Source organism: Leopardus geoffroyi, chromosome B3, assembly GCF_018350155.1.
Source record: "Leopardus geoffroyi isolate Oge1 chromosome B3, O.geoffroyi_Oge1_pat1.0, whole genome shotgun sequence".
Taxonomy (NCBI): Eukaryota; Metazoa; Chordata; class Mammalia; order Carnivora; family Felidae; genus Leopardus; species Leopardus geoffroyi.
In genome coordinates, this window is record NC_059337.1 from 32,837,780 (window position 1) to 32,852,934 (window position 15,155).

Here is a 15,155-nt window from a genome sequence, read left to right on the forward strand (position 1 = left end):
CAATGCAATCCCAATCAAAATTGCACCAGCATTCTTCTCGAAACTAGAACAAGCAATCCTAAAATTCATATGGAACCACAAAAGGCCCCGAATAGCCAAAGTAATTTTGAAGAAGACCAAAGCAGGAGGCATCACAATCCCAGCCTCTACTACAAAGCTGTAATCATCAAGACAGCATGGTATTGGCACAAAAACAGACACATAGACCAATGGAATAGAATAGAAACCCCAGAACTAGACTCACAAAAGTATGACCAACAAATCTTTGACAAAGCAGGAAAGAACATCCAATGGAAAAAGACAGTCTCTTTAACAAATGGTGCTGGGAGAACTGGACAGCAATATGCAGAAGGTTGAAACTAGATCACTTTCTCACACCATTCACAAAAATAAACTCAAAATGGATAAAGGACCTGAATGTGAGACCGGAAACCATCAAAACCCTAGAGGAGAAAACAGCAACAGACCTCTCTGACCTCAGCCGTAGCAATTTCTAACTTGACACATCCCCAAAGGCAAGGGAATTAAAAGTAAAAATGAACTATTGGGACGTCATATAAAAAGCTTCTGCACAGCAAAGGAAACAACCAACAAAACTAAAAAGCAACCAACGGAATGGGAAAAGATATTTGCAAATGACATATCGGACAAAGGGCTAGTATCCAAAATCTATAAAGAGCTCACCAAACTCCACACCCGAAAAACAAATAACCCAGTGAAGAAATGGGCAGAAAACATGAATAGACACTTCTCTAAAGACGACATCCGGATGGCCAACAGGCACATGAAAAGATGTTCAATGTCACTCCTCATCAGGGAAATACAAATCAAAACCACACTCAGATATCACCTCATGCCAGTCAGAGTGGCCAAAATGAACAAATCAGGAGACTATAGATACTGGAGAGGATGTGGAGAAACAGGAACCCTCTTGCACTGTTGGTGGGAATGCAAACTGGTGTAGCTGCTCTGGAAAACAGTGTGGAGGTTCCTCAAAAAATTAAAAATAGACCTACCCTATGACCCAGCAGTAGCACTGCTAGGAATTTACCCAAGGGATACAGGAGTACTGATGCATAGGGGCACTTGTACCCCAATGTTTATAGAAGCACTCTCAACAATAGCCAAATTATGGAAAGAGCCTAAATGTCCATCCACTGATGAATGGATAAAGAAATTGTGGTTTATATACACAATGGAGTACTACGTGGCAATGAGAAAGAATGAAATATGGCCCTTTGTAGCAACGTGGATGGAACTGGACAGTGTGATGCTAAGTGAAATAAGCCATACAGAGAAAGACAGATACCATATGGTTTCACTCTTATGTGGATCCTGAGAAACTTAACAGGAACCCATGGGGGAGGGGAAGGAAAAAAAAAAAAGAGGTTAGAGTGGGAGAGAGCCAAAGCATAAGAGACTCTTAAAAACTGAGAACAAACTGAGGATTGATGGGGGGTGGGAGGGAGGGGAGGGTGGGTGATGGGTATTGAGGAGGGCACCTTTTGGGATGAGCACTGGGTGTTGTATGGAAACCAATTTGACAATAACGTTTTTTTTTTGTTTGTTTGTTTTTTTTGAGACAGGGAGAGACAGAGCATGAACAGGGGAGGGTCAGAGAGAGGGAGACACAGAATCTGAAACAAGGTCCAGGCTCTAAGCTGTCAGCACAGAGCCTGACACAGGGCTCGAACTCATGGACCAAGAGATCATGACCTGAGCCGAAGTTGGCCACTTAACTGACTGAGCCACCCAGGCGCCCCCCAATTTGACAATAAATTTCATATATTTAAAAAATAAAAAATAAAAATCTAACTTTATCTAAAAAATAATAATAAAAGGCATCCAAATAGGCCAGGAGGAGGTCAAACTTTCACTCTTCGCAGATGACATGATACTCTATAGGGAAAACCCAAAAGATTCCACCAAAAAACTGCTAGAACTGATTCATGAATTCAGCAAAGTTGCAGGATATAAAATCAATGCACAAAAAATAGGTTGCATTCCTGTACACCAACAATGAAGTGACAGAAAGAGAAATCAAGGAATTGATCCCATTTACAGGTGCACCAAAAACCATAAAATACCTAAGAATAAATCTAACCAAAGAGGTGAAAAATTTATACACTGAAAACTATAGAAAGCTGATGAAAGAAACTGAAGACACAAAAAAATGGAAAAAGATTCCATGCTCCTGGATAGGAAGAACAAATATTGTTAAAATGTCTATACTGCCCAAAGCAATCTACATATTCAACATGATCCCTATCAAAGTGACACCAGCATTCTTCATGGAGCTAGAACAAATAATCCTAAAATTTGTATGGAACCACAAAAGACTCAGAATAGCCAAAGCAATCTTGAAAAAAGAAAACCAAAGCAGGAGGCATCACAATCCCAGACCTCAAGCTGTACTACAAAGCTGTAATCATCAAGACAGTATGGTACTGGCATAAGAACAGACACTCTGATCAATGAAATAGAATAGAGAACCCAGAAATGGACCCACAAACGTATGGGCAACTAATCTTTGACAAAGCAGGAAAGAATATCCAGTGGAAAAAAGAGAGTCTCTTCAGCAAGTGGTGCTGGGAAAACTGGACAGCGACATGCAGAAGAATGAACCTGGACCACTTTCTTACACCAGACACAAAAATAAACTCAAAGTGGATGAAAGACCTCAATGTAAGACAGGAAGCCATCAAAATCCTCGAGGAGAAAGCAGGCAAAAACCTCTTTGATCTTGTCCACAGCAACTTCTTGCTCAACACGTCTTTGGAGGCAAGGGAAACAAAAGCAAAAATGAACTATCGGGACCTCATCAAAATAAAAAGCTTCTGCACAGTGAAAGAAACAATCAGCAAAACTAAAAGGCAACCGACAGAATGGGAGAAGATATTTGCAAGTGACACATCAGATAAAGGGTTAGTATCCAATATCAACAAAGAACTTATCAAACTCAACACTCAAAAAACAAATAATCCAGTGAAGAAATGGGCAAAAGACATGAATAGACACTTTTCCAAAGAAGCCATCCAGATGGCCAACCGACACATGAAAAAAATGCTCCACGTCACTCATCATCAGGGAAATACAAATCAAAATCACAATGAGATACCACCTTACACCTGTCACAATGGCTAACATTAACAACTCAGGCAACAACAGATGTTGGCGAGGATGCGGAGAAAGAGGATTTCTTTTGCGTTGTTGGTGGGAATGCAAGCTGGTGCAGCCACTCTGGAAAACAGTATGGAGGTTCCTCAAAAAACTAAAAATAGAACTACCCTATGACCCAGCAATTGCACTACTAGGTATTTATCCAAGGGATACAGGTGTGCTGTTTCGAAGGGACACATGCACCCCTATGTTTATAGCAGCACTATCAACAGTAGCCAAAGTATGGAAAGAGCCCAAATGTCCATTGATGGATGAATGGGGAAAGAAAACGTGGTATACACATACAATGGAGCATTACTCAGCAAACAAAAAGAATGAAAACTTGCCATTTGCAACTACGTGGATGGAACTGGAGGGTATTATGCTGAGTGAAATTAGTCAGAGAAAGACAAAAATCATATGACTTCACTCATATGAGGACTTTAAGAGACAAAACAGATGAACATAAGGGAAGGGAAACAAAAATAATATAAAAACAGGGAGGGGAACAAAACAAAAGAGACTCATAAATATGGGGAACAAACTGAGAGTTACTGGAGGGGTTGTGGGGGGGGATGGGCTAAATGGGTAAGGGGCACTAAGGAATCTACTGAAATCGTTGCTTCACTATATACTAACTACTTTGGATGTAAATTTTAAAAAATAAAAAATAAAGTTAAAAAAATATTTTAAAATGATAAAAGGGTCAATCTATAGAGAACATTTAACAATTATAAACATATATACACCTGTCAACAGAGCCACAAATCCATGAAGCAAAACTGACACAATGGAAGGGAGAAATAGATAACAATAATAGTTGTAGTCTTTAAAACTTGAAAATACTTTAAATGTAGTATTTCAATAATGGGTAGAACAACTGGATCAGCAAGGCAATAGACAATTTGAGCAATACAAACCGATTAGACCTCATAGGCGTCTAGAATACCCCACCTAACAGGAGCAAAATATATATTTTTCTCAAGTGCCTATGGAACATTCTGCAGGATAGATCATCCCAATAAATTTAAAAGAATTGAAATCAGGGGCGCCTGGGTGACTCAGTCGGTTGAGCGTCCAACTTCGGCTCAGGTCATGATCTCGTGGTTCACAAGTTTGAGCCCCGCGTTGGGCTCTGTGCTGACAGCTCAGAGCCTGGATCCTGCTTCGGATTCTGTGTCTCCCTCTCTCTCTGACCCTCCCCTGTTCATGCTCTGTCTCTCTCTGTCTCAAAAATAAATAAAACATTAAAAAGAATGAAAAAAAATTTATAAGAAATTCATGCCAAAGAAATTTGCAACATTTGCAAATATAAAAATTAAACAATTTTTATTGTTTAATTAACAATAAACAATTAAACAATACACTCTAAAGAACAAAAGGGTCAAAGAAGAAATCACAAAGAATATTAGAAAGTAAATTGAGATGAATGGAAACAAAACCCCAAAACTTACAAAACAAAATCTCAAAACATATGGGGTGCAACAAAACTAGTGCTCAGAGAGAAATTTATAGCAAACGAGCTCCTATATGTAAAAAAGATCTTAGATCAAAAAATAACCTGAACATTCACCTTAGGAAACTAGGAAAATAAAAGCAAAGTAAACAAATCAAGTAGAAGGAAGGAGATAATAAATGATTAAGTACTAAATAATAAATAATTAGAGCAGAAATAAATGCAATGTAGAAAAATGATACAGTCAGCAAAACCAAAAGATGGTTCTTTGCAGAGATCAGTGAAATTGACAAATTTTCATTTTGACAACTGACCTTGTTGGAGACTATAAGGCAACTGAGTCCATTTCCAAAATGAGGTAATAGGTTTGTATCCATTCTCTTTGCAAGATGCACATGCCTTCCTATAAAGTGGATATATTAGTATTAACGTGATGTTTACATGCTCAGCAGAGATGGTATTCCCCCCACCCCTGGTAATTATGGCTCTGGCATAGAATTGCCATTTTGAAACTTCCCACATAACATTTTTTTTTTTAATTTCTGTGAACAAACTTGAACTGACTAGTTTCTTTGATCTGACAATAACGTTCACAAAGATCTGTTTCAAGGGAAGTTTTCACAAGCAAATGTTACACGTTTACCTCATTTGGGACTTGGCATCAAATTAACCCTGTTAATTCTGTATCAAAGAAAATAAACTCACTACCTACATTTTTTTTTTTTTAAAGCCAGACTGCCAAAAAACAGAGAAGAGAATGAGAAAGCGAGAGACTCAAAATACTAACAGGAAGGAAAGAAGGGCTATTACTACCAACCTTTAAGAAGTACAAAGGAAAATAGGAGAACACTGTATATGAATGGCTGTTTGCCAACAAATTCGATAACACTGAGAAATTGGGCAAATTCTTAAAAACACACAAACTACCAAAACCAAATCAAGAAGAAATAGAGAGAGAGGGGCAGCTGGGTGGCTCAGTCGGTAAAACATCTGACTTCAGCTCAGGTCATGATCTCGCAGTCCGTGAGTTCGAGCCCCGCATCGGGCTCTGTGCTGACAGCTCAGAGTCTGGAGCCTGCTTCAGATTCTGTGTCTCCCTCTCTCTCTGCCCCTCCCCTGCTCATGTTCTGTCTCTCTCAAAAAACAAACATTAAAAAGAAGAAGAAGAAGAAGAAGAAGAAGAAGAAGAAGAAGAAGAAATAGAGAATCTGAATAGATCTATAATAAGTAGGGAGATTAAATTAGTAATAAAACTTCCCATAAAGAAAAGTCCAGGACCAGAGGACCTCAATGGAGAATTCTACCAGATGTTTAAAGAACAATTAACACCAATCCTTCAAAGTAGAAGAGGAGTAAGTTTTCCTTCTGTGTGTTAGTCTAGAATGTTCTTTAGCCGGTTCTCCTGCCAGGTCCCAGGCAACTAGTTTGATCCATCGTTTTGCCTTCACGAGTAGACTTTCCTGTCCTCTTTCAGAAAGCTGCCCAGAATTCTAAGACCTGGGTTTTGAGTTTCTGAAAGGAACCCCACCTTATTCTTAACTCACCAGGGCTGCCCTCCACCTGTGGTACCTGGCCAACCAAACCCAGCTCGACGGGGCCCAGAATCACCCTTGCAGTGTTCCAGGGACTCTGGGGAGGACGGGACCAGCTCTGTCATCTTCCATACCCTCTGCCCCGACCTGCCGGGACTCCAGCCCTTAATCCGATGGCAGCGGGCTGAGCACAGTCCTAGAGGCCCCAGCCTCAGCAGGAAACAGGATGGCTGGGATGTGTGCCCCTCTAGGTCTTCTGATGGCCACATGAAGGGCACAGCTGCCCAGGTCTGCAGTGGCTCCTTCTCCCTCCAGATAGATGGGCTCATGGTAATTCCCATACTCACCTCAGCCTTACCTCCTCTGCAAAACCTGTGTATGCTCCCAGGATGAGTCAGGGTGCTGCCCAACACCCCAGCACTGGGCCACGGTAACTTCAGTCCATCTTCCTCAGGAAAGTTCAGTCAGTGAACACCGACAGTGTGTTAGGCCCTGGGGTGGGGGATCCAAAAGCTAGCATGATCGTTTTCCTCGGGGAGTTCACAGTGTATTGGATGAGACAGAAATATGAATGAGAACAATCAGAGGACCGGGTGGTTAGGCCGGGTCCTTAAAGACGAATGGAAATTCATGATGGTAGTGACGGTAGTGGGTAGGGTGGTGATTTGAGGCAAAGGGAATGGTACAGACGTTGGATGGTGTGGCTTATTCTGTAAGTGCAAATGGTTCTCTAACGCTAGGGCCACGTGTGGGCGAGAGGACAGACTGAGGGGCAAATAAATGTGAAGAGGTGAACAGGGCCACACTGGTCTCTTTTCCGCAGGGCAGGTGACAGGAAAGAGAACATATGGTGTTGAGCAGGGGAGAGAGGCCAGATTTGAGTTAGAAAAATCACCCCTATCGTCGTGTGGAGACTGGACTGCCGGTGAGGCAGAGGCAGGGGTGTGGGCCAGGAATTTGCCCAACACACAACAAAGAGGAGCCACTTTGGGGGGCATTTGAGAGAGAGCCGCAGGACTAGCTGAGCAATGTGCTTTGGTGAGGAGGGAAGAGTTTAGAATGGCTCCCAGGTTTCTCCCTTGGGAGACCAGGGTCAGAGAAGGCAGACCCACTGGTAAAGAGCAGGCCCCAAGCGTACATTCCTGTGTCAGGTGACAGGGAGTGGCTCCAGGACGCTGGTGGACAGTGTGGAAATCTCTGATCGCAACCCAGACTCCAGCTGAGGTCAGCCTGCCTCTTAAAATCTGAACAAAGCTGATTGGCATTCACATCTCTTGACCCGTGAAAGGTCTCGTGCCCTCCCCTCTGCCCCCTGGATTTCTGCGAATTCTCAGGTTTAGATTCTTTTAGTCATTTCTGGCTCTGGGCTCTTGTTTCTGGTGAGCCAATCCCATTTATGGTCACCCCCACCATGCCTGATTTGTGGTCTGTCCATCACTGGGTTGGCCCACATGCCCCTTTCTTTGCTGGGGGGAAACCAGTAACTCATGCCAGGCCTTATACACATGGCAGATGTCATGCAGAATTTGGGGAGTTAGAGGGGGTTTGTGTCCTAGTTGTGCAAGGAGCAAACAGCATTAAATTACCTCTCGGATCTTCCCATTTGAAAATGCCCTTTTGGGTACCTCGAGGGCAGCCATTTCCCACTGGGGGTAACTTCCCACCTCGCCCCTCACTCTCTCACCATCTTGTTGATTATACATGCTGCCAGCACACCTCCCCCCACTCCATTATTTCGGGAAATTCTGAATGCCTCTTCCTTTATAGTGCAGCAAGAGCCCACTCTAACCCCTTCTCAGCTCAGCTCCAGGCCTACCTTGTCATTTCCAAAACCCATCAAGTCCCTAGTTGAGTAAAAGAGTATCTTGAGATGAACATCATCCACTCTGCTTAGAGAGCAATTGTTTTGAGCAGCACTTTTTCAATGTGCTTTTAAAATATCATGAATACTTTAAAAAGTATTACTACATACTTTTAAAAGATTATGAAAAATAGAAAGTATAATTTCCCTTCAATTAGTCTCTCCCCCCTCTTCTCCCAGCTTTCCTGGTGAACCCCCTCCTTTGGTAACTGGAAACCCAAGGGGAAGAGTCACGCCTGCTGTCTGGGGCCCCTCTTGGCTCTCTGCTTCTTTACCCCTGCCCAAGACCCCATCTCCATTAATCTGATGGCATGTTCAGGGATATTCTCCAGTCTCTCGTGATGATATCACACCCCTAGCAGAAGATGGCTGAAACTGGAGAGGCCGATGCACTGGGGAGAGAGGGTACTTCTTCACTTAGAGTCTTGCTCACAATGTTCATCTTAGAGCCAATCTGGAGGACACCCTTGCCCTAGTTCCCAGTACCTAGTTGGTCACCGTGGCATCAGCATCTTTACTTAGGACTGCCAGGCAGACAGGTGTTCTCTTTCAAGTTCAGCCCAGGACACCACAGGGCCATGTCTGCTGGAATGGTAGGGTCCTGGCACCAATAACGAGAGACCTATTAGGACCCCTCCAAAGGAGGGGTGGGGTGGTGTTTGTGTGGGAAGCCTTCCAACATGCTCTATGCCATGAGTCCTCATGATTATCTGTCCATCCATCCAGGAAACAAGCATCTGTTGTTGTCAGAAACTTCTCCTGACATCAGGAGAAGAGTAATTAATCCGTCCCCACTGAGTCCACCGTCCAGTGGGGGAAAGACTCAAACTGATAAAACGTGCCAAGAGCTCCCTCTAGGGAGACAGAGGAGGGCCAGCACTGGTGGAACAGGAGCATTGGTAGAGAGGACGGTCCATGTGCAATGCCTACACACTATTTCACAGCAGGTTTCTGTGGCTAGAATCCTGGGAGCACGAGGTGATGGAAGCCTTGCCCGGGAGGCTGAGCGGACCGGCACAGACCTTAGCCCTGAGAGCTCAGACTCCATCCTGAGGCTGCTAACGGGAAGGATGAGATTTGTGTATCATAAGGTGCACCTGGCAGCAGAGCAGAAACAGTGCTGGCGTCAGAGCAGTTGGGAGGGACGCTGGGCTCTGTATCCCTTACACTATTGCAAGTTCATGGAGGGGGAGGGCCTGTGGCTATTGTGTTCACCCTTATTCCAAGCCCAGACCTTCGTGTACCATGAGAGACCTCACAGCTTTACGGACTGAATGTTTATGCCCCCAGATTCATATACTGAAACGCTAATTCCCAATGAATTATTTGAAGGTGGGGCCTTTGGGAGGTGATTAGGTCACAGGGTGAAGTCCCGTGGGTGGGACCAGTGCTCTTAGAAGAGCCCCCAGATGCTCCCTTGCCCCTCCTCCATGTGAGGACACAGCGAGATGGCATCTGCGAACCAAGAAGCAGGTCCTCACCAGACACAACATCTGCTCTACCTTGAGCTTCCCAGCTTCCAGAATTGTGAGAAATAATTGTCTGCTGTTTATGTCCTCTAGTCTACGGTATTTTTGTTACAGTAGCCTAAGCTAAGAGCCAGGGTGGAGACCGAGAGTGAGGTTGCCTGGGAAAGGTGGGGCTCCTGGTGGATGCTGCCTCTCGTGTCACAAAGCCCATGAGAGGCAGGGCAGGAGGGGAGGGCGCAGGTCTGCAGGGTGCTCAGTGTGCCCGAGGACGCTGCCACATCGGTGACCTGGCCTTTACACACCCTCCGGGGGCGGCTGCACGTCTCTGCTGGGGCCACTTGGCCCTTTGGACCAGCTGTCACCTCCCATTCTTCAGGTTGCTCCTCCCTGCAGGGCAGCAAAGCGGGGGGTGGGGGGTGGTGTCGGGGACAGGGACAGGACTCCTGTTCAGGGCTGGTGGACAACCCTACCACTGCCTGCAGTCTCCTGGCTCACCTGCCACACCTCCCTGCGTGCCCTGCACAACTCCTGCCTTTGAGGTGGTGAGGGCAACGGTAAAGTCATTTTGGGGCAGGGAACAGGGGACCCCGCAGTTCTGTTTTCTCCAGGAAAAACACTCTTTGACCACACCAGAGTTTGATTGGATTAAAAAAGTGTATTGGATTTCCAATACTAAATAAAAACATGAAATTGTTTTTTTAAAAAGCCATAGAGTTTACAGCATCAACTACAGAAAAGGCCAAACAAGTGTGTACAGAGACTAGTCCCCAGCAGTCCTCCAGGCCCCCCTCCAGCAGGCGACAAGGCAACAGACACATGTGTTCCAAATCCTCCTGAAGGAAGCTGCTGAACAGCAGCTCAACTAGACATTACAAGACACACAATGGTTTAATTGCAAAAATCACAGGAAAATGTAAGAAAATGTATTAAATTGTGAAAAGGTGCAATACAGAATAGCTTTCCTTTTTAATTTTAAAAAATCCCCCGACTTTGAACAGTTATTTTATTTAAAAATAGGCCCCGCCCCCCCCGCCCCAGCTCTGTGGCAGTATCCAGGTTCCAAGGCCCTGAGGTAACACGAGTGTCAGGGTTCACGGGAGGGAATGCCCCGAATACCGAGCACGTTTCTTTGGGCAAAAGGTAAGACAGTTTCTGGGGAATCTAGCCCTCCTGGTGTCCAGAGTGCTCTGAGTGCTCTGTTCAGGATCAGTTGAAGTGCACTGGTTTTCCAGAATCCCGCCTGGCACTGCCCTCTACGACAGGCCGGCACGGTGGCGGGAGTTCCGGCATTGCACTTTTCATTGCCCCCAAAATAATAAATACAAAGAGTTCATCTTCTAAAAAAGCAAATATGTGTTAAGACCTAAAAAAGGAGAAATGACCAATGTACAAAGGCAAGTGGGGTGCCTGCAGGGCCAAGGCGGGTAGGCTGGGCGCCCCCTGGTGGTCTCAGCGAGCTGAACTCTTCTTGGCTACAGAACCAAAGCCTGATGCTCCTATACTGCCTTCCACACTGTCTTCCGGGGAGTGGTAGGGAGTAGGGGAAGATGCTTGAGGGTCAGTCCTGTGTTTTGTCGGAATAGATTCTCAATAGTAAAAAACAAAACAAAACAAAAGAAAAAACAAAACAAAAAAACCCAAAAAACCCACCTCAGCTCCTTACCTTTTTAAGACAAAGAACATGAGAACTGTTGGCAAAGGCAAAGGCTTCTGTGTATGCGGCTGGGCCTCTCAGCATTACTTCAGCAACCTCCTGCTACCCTGTTCTAATTAGGGGCTTCACTGAGCTGCTGGGATGGAGGAGGGGGCAGCCACCTCCTCTGTCCCTTTTCGCTGTCCCTGTCCCGTTATCTACAATGTTCAGAAAGGAGAGCTTCAGGGGTGCTACAGCCCCTGCCTGCCTCATCCTGGGAACGCTTTTCCTAAGTGGCTCTGAAACACGGCAGCGAGAGCCAGGCTGGCTGAGGACAGGAGCTAGGGAGAAGCAAGGAGTCCTATGTGGAGACAAAGTTCCTTCCTTCACCTCTGGCCTCCCCCCCCAGGGAACACATGATAACAGCAGGAAAGGGACTCCATCTTTTCCCCTGATTTCCCAGGAACAGGCTTGGGCTCTTGTCCTGTTCCGGCATCACTCCTGTAGCTGGAGATATGGCACTGGCGCCTCAGCATGGACATTCTTATCAGGATATGACCAAGACATCAGGGCAGCTAAGTTCTCGAACTCACCTATTGCACAGAAGAATTTTTTTTTTTTTAACTAGATCCAAACGAAACTCCAGTTGCAACTTAGTGACAATAGAGATGGACATGCCAGGAAAGGACAATAAAGAAGATGCTTCCATTCTCGGCAGGCTTCTGGAAGAAAGTACATCGACTGAAACATTCACAGACCTCAGCAGCCCCGCCATTTCCTATTCCCAACCCCCCAGCCCACCCCCACCCCAATACTTTGAAACTGCACAGAAAGCAACAAACAAGTCTTTTCAATGTTACATTTCATTCAAATAGATCTGTAATCTCACAGTGATGAGAGGAGAAAGTCAGGCCTTTAATAATTATAATAAAAAAATAATAAAAAAGCTTACAAACAGCAATGCAACATTTCCTCCCCCCTCAAAGTGATGGATTAACAGCTGGTAGAGGATGCAATGACTTGGAATTCAAAAATAAAAACAAAAACAAAAAACAAGCCAACCCCTGGAACAACCCACACTGTCAATGACTTTCCATACATAATTCAAACAAGCAGTCAAACGTCAACCACTTGTGGAGAACACCATGGACTCCCTTGGTTTTTGATAGTGTTTTTCTTTTGAAGGTAAAATAAAATAGGACACAAATAAAATTGTACATAAATGCCAATGTCTACACTCCATAGAGGCGATGCAGTCGCAGCACGAAGACACAGCCTGACCACAAAGTGAAATGTAGGTCGTCGCACTTCTTGCCTCTTCCCTGGACAGAAAATTTTGGCCCATGGTGCCCAGTCCTGCAGGGTGTCAGCAGGCAAAGGGAAGCCGCCTCGACACAGGCTTCTTCCAGGCTGACCAGGAGAAGGCAGGTGGCCATGCCCGGAACCAGCCCCACACAGGGGCGCTGACCGGTCTGCTTGCTCGCTCTGTGTTCTCAAGTGCTGTCCTCACGTGCTCTGTACAATCCTTGCTTTCCAGGCTCCGTCCCAAGACTTCTAGACCCAGGTCTGCAGTCATGTCCCGGGGAAGGTCGTCATGCTGTCGTGATGGCGTTTAGGTCCTTCATTAGTCCTTCCAGGTGGGCCATCTCTTTGGTCAGCTCATCTGGTTCATAGCTCTGCAGGAAAGAGAAAGCAGATAAACCCTCAGCATGCTTCCTGGCTCAGAGGAGATGCTCAGTGTACATCTGCTCAATGAATGAGTGCATCTGCTTCACACTTCTGGGACAGCACCGAGGATCAGTGTGACCAGCACACTCGCAGGTTGTGGGACATGCACCTAGACATCGTGGCTGGGCTGGTGGCCCAGGAACTTACACTCTCGGAGTCTTCCAGCATCCTCGTGGTCTCCTGCACTTCAGGGGCACTGGGAACCACCACTGGCATAGGAGGCCGGCTCCTTCCTAAAGTCCCAATGGAGGCTGTCTTCACCGAGTGAATGTGATGGTTCAGAGCTGAGGGGGAAAGCACACCATCAGGTGTAGGGCTGAGCCCGCTCCCCCCATTCCGCACCAAGGCAACTAAGGTCCAAATGCTGCTTCTGGGTGAGGGGCGCACCCAGACCCAGTGCACAGATCGGGCTCTGAAAAGGCTGCACTAGATGGAAGGAGGGAGAAAGTGTGGCATCTCAGAGGCCAGAGAAAATACTCCATTTGGCTTTGGGAAACTAATCTACTCCTATGGTTTTCAAAGTGTCACCACACCTTGGTGTATCCATGGAATCCTTGTGGGATGTCCAGGAGGTCAAAATTCTTTTCAAAATAATATGAAGACATTTTTCACCTTTGCACTCAGGGTATGAAAGCAGTGCGTAAAACTATCGGAGCCTTAGCACAAATTAAGGCAGTGGCACCAAACTGTAAGTCATCAGCTGACACCCCTTGCAATGAAAAAAACAAAACAGTTTAACTGTTTCATTAAGATCATCCTTAAGGAAGTAGTAAAAATTATTTTATTAAATCTCAACTTGATTACACATCTTTTCAATATTCTATGTGACAAGATGGAAAGTCTGCATAAAGAACTCCTGCTATATACTCAAGGATGGTGGCTGTTTCGAGTAAGGCATTTGTGACAGCTTGAGTTACAAGCGCAATTGTTGCTTTTATCATGAAGCACCGTTAGTCCAAAGAAAGGCAAACCAGTTATTCAGACTTGAGCGTTTGTAGAAATTTTCTAGAAAGTACAAAAGGCTGGTCACTTCAAGAGAAACAATGGACAGTAGTTACTGCTAGCGATAAAATTTAAGTTTCAAGTGAAAATTAGAATCCTGAAAAACTTGTGTCTGCCAGCATGAGCTTCAGAGCCTCCCAATACTCACAGCCTTTGGGGATATTAATAAATGTATTTTTAGATATTGTACAATGAAATAGGTCAAGACTTGGAGGATCTGTATAACTTACTGAACCAGTATTTTCCAAATGACTAATGTGTGATGTTTGATATCATGCACTCAAAGTACAAGATAGATGGATTTTAATGGAACAGAGTACGAACAGTTCATGGGTATGGGTTCTGATTCCACATTACAAACAAACCTGTAAGAAACTACAACTTCTTGCATTTTGCCATAGTATCAAAAAAGAATATCCCGTTATCTGAAAAGGTTACAAAAATACTCTTCCCTTTTCCAACTTACCTGAGGCCAAGATTTTTTTATATTTCAACCAAAATAACATACTGCAACAGACTGAGTGCAGAAGTAGGTATGAGAATCCAGCTACCTTCTATTAAGCCAGACATTACAGAGATTTGCAAAAACAGAAGACAATGTCACTTTTCTCACTGTATTTTTGTTTTGAGAAGTTATTTTTCAGAAAAATAAGCTATCTTCAAATGATAGATTTATTGCTATTTTTAAATGCATTAATAAAATAGTTTAAAATGTTCTGAGTTTTAATTTCTAATATAGTAAGTTACAGACAGATATAGCCCATGTGAAGAAAAGTTCTCTCGGGGAGCCTGGGTGGCTCAGTCGGTTGAACGTCCGACTTCAGCTCAGGTCATGATCTCATGGCTCGTGAGTTTGAGCCCCGTGTCGGGCTCTGTGCTGACAGCTCAGAGCCTGGAGCCTGCTTCCGATTCTGTGTCTCCCTCTCTCTCTGCCCCTAACCCACTCACATTCTGTCTCTGTCTCTCTCAAAAATAAATAAACATTAAAAAAAAATTTCTTTTAATGAAAAAAAAAAAGAAAAGCTCTTTCATGGTCTCAATAGTTTTTAAGAGTATAAAGAGATCCTGAGACCAAAAAGCTTGAAAACCACTGACTTATTCTAAAACAAACCATCGTAACAGGTAAGTGGGGAAAAGCATGCCTTTCAGGTCAGGGGACTTTGTTGGGCCATGTGAACCTAGGGAATACAGACTTCCCATCCAAAGGGTCCCCTGGCTTCCGTGTCTTGGCCTCCCTGATCCTTCTCTAGGTTGTAGGAACCCTACAGGATGATGCACTTCTGGGAAACTGAATGGATTAGATCTGTTGCCCATA

The 15,155-nt window shown here is 44.6% G+C and overlaps 1 protein-coding gene across 9 annotated transcripts in view; it reads right to left on the minus strand.

Moving 5' to 3' along the window:
• Window positions 1-10,112: 10,112 nt before the first annotated feature.
• Window positions 10,113-15,155, minus strand: part of NEO1 (neogenin 1) — a 236,168-nt gene continuing 231,125 nt past the window's right edge. For all 9 annotated transcript variants that reach the window (XM_045449150.1, XM_045449149.1, XM_045449148.1 and 6 more), the window contains 2 exons: window positions 12,986-13,122; window positions 10,113-12,786 (listed from right to left, as the gene is read on the minus strand). In XM_045449150.1, the coding sequence (XP_045305106.1) occupies window positions 12,703-12,786; window positions 12,986-13,122 (221 nt within the window). In that variant the 3' untranslated portion in view covers window positions 10,113-12,702. The remainder of the gene's footprint in view (window positions 12,787-12,985; window positions 13,123-15,155) is intronic.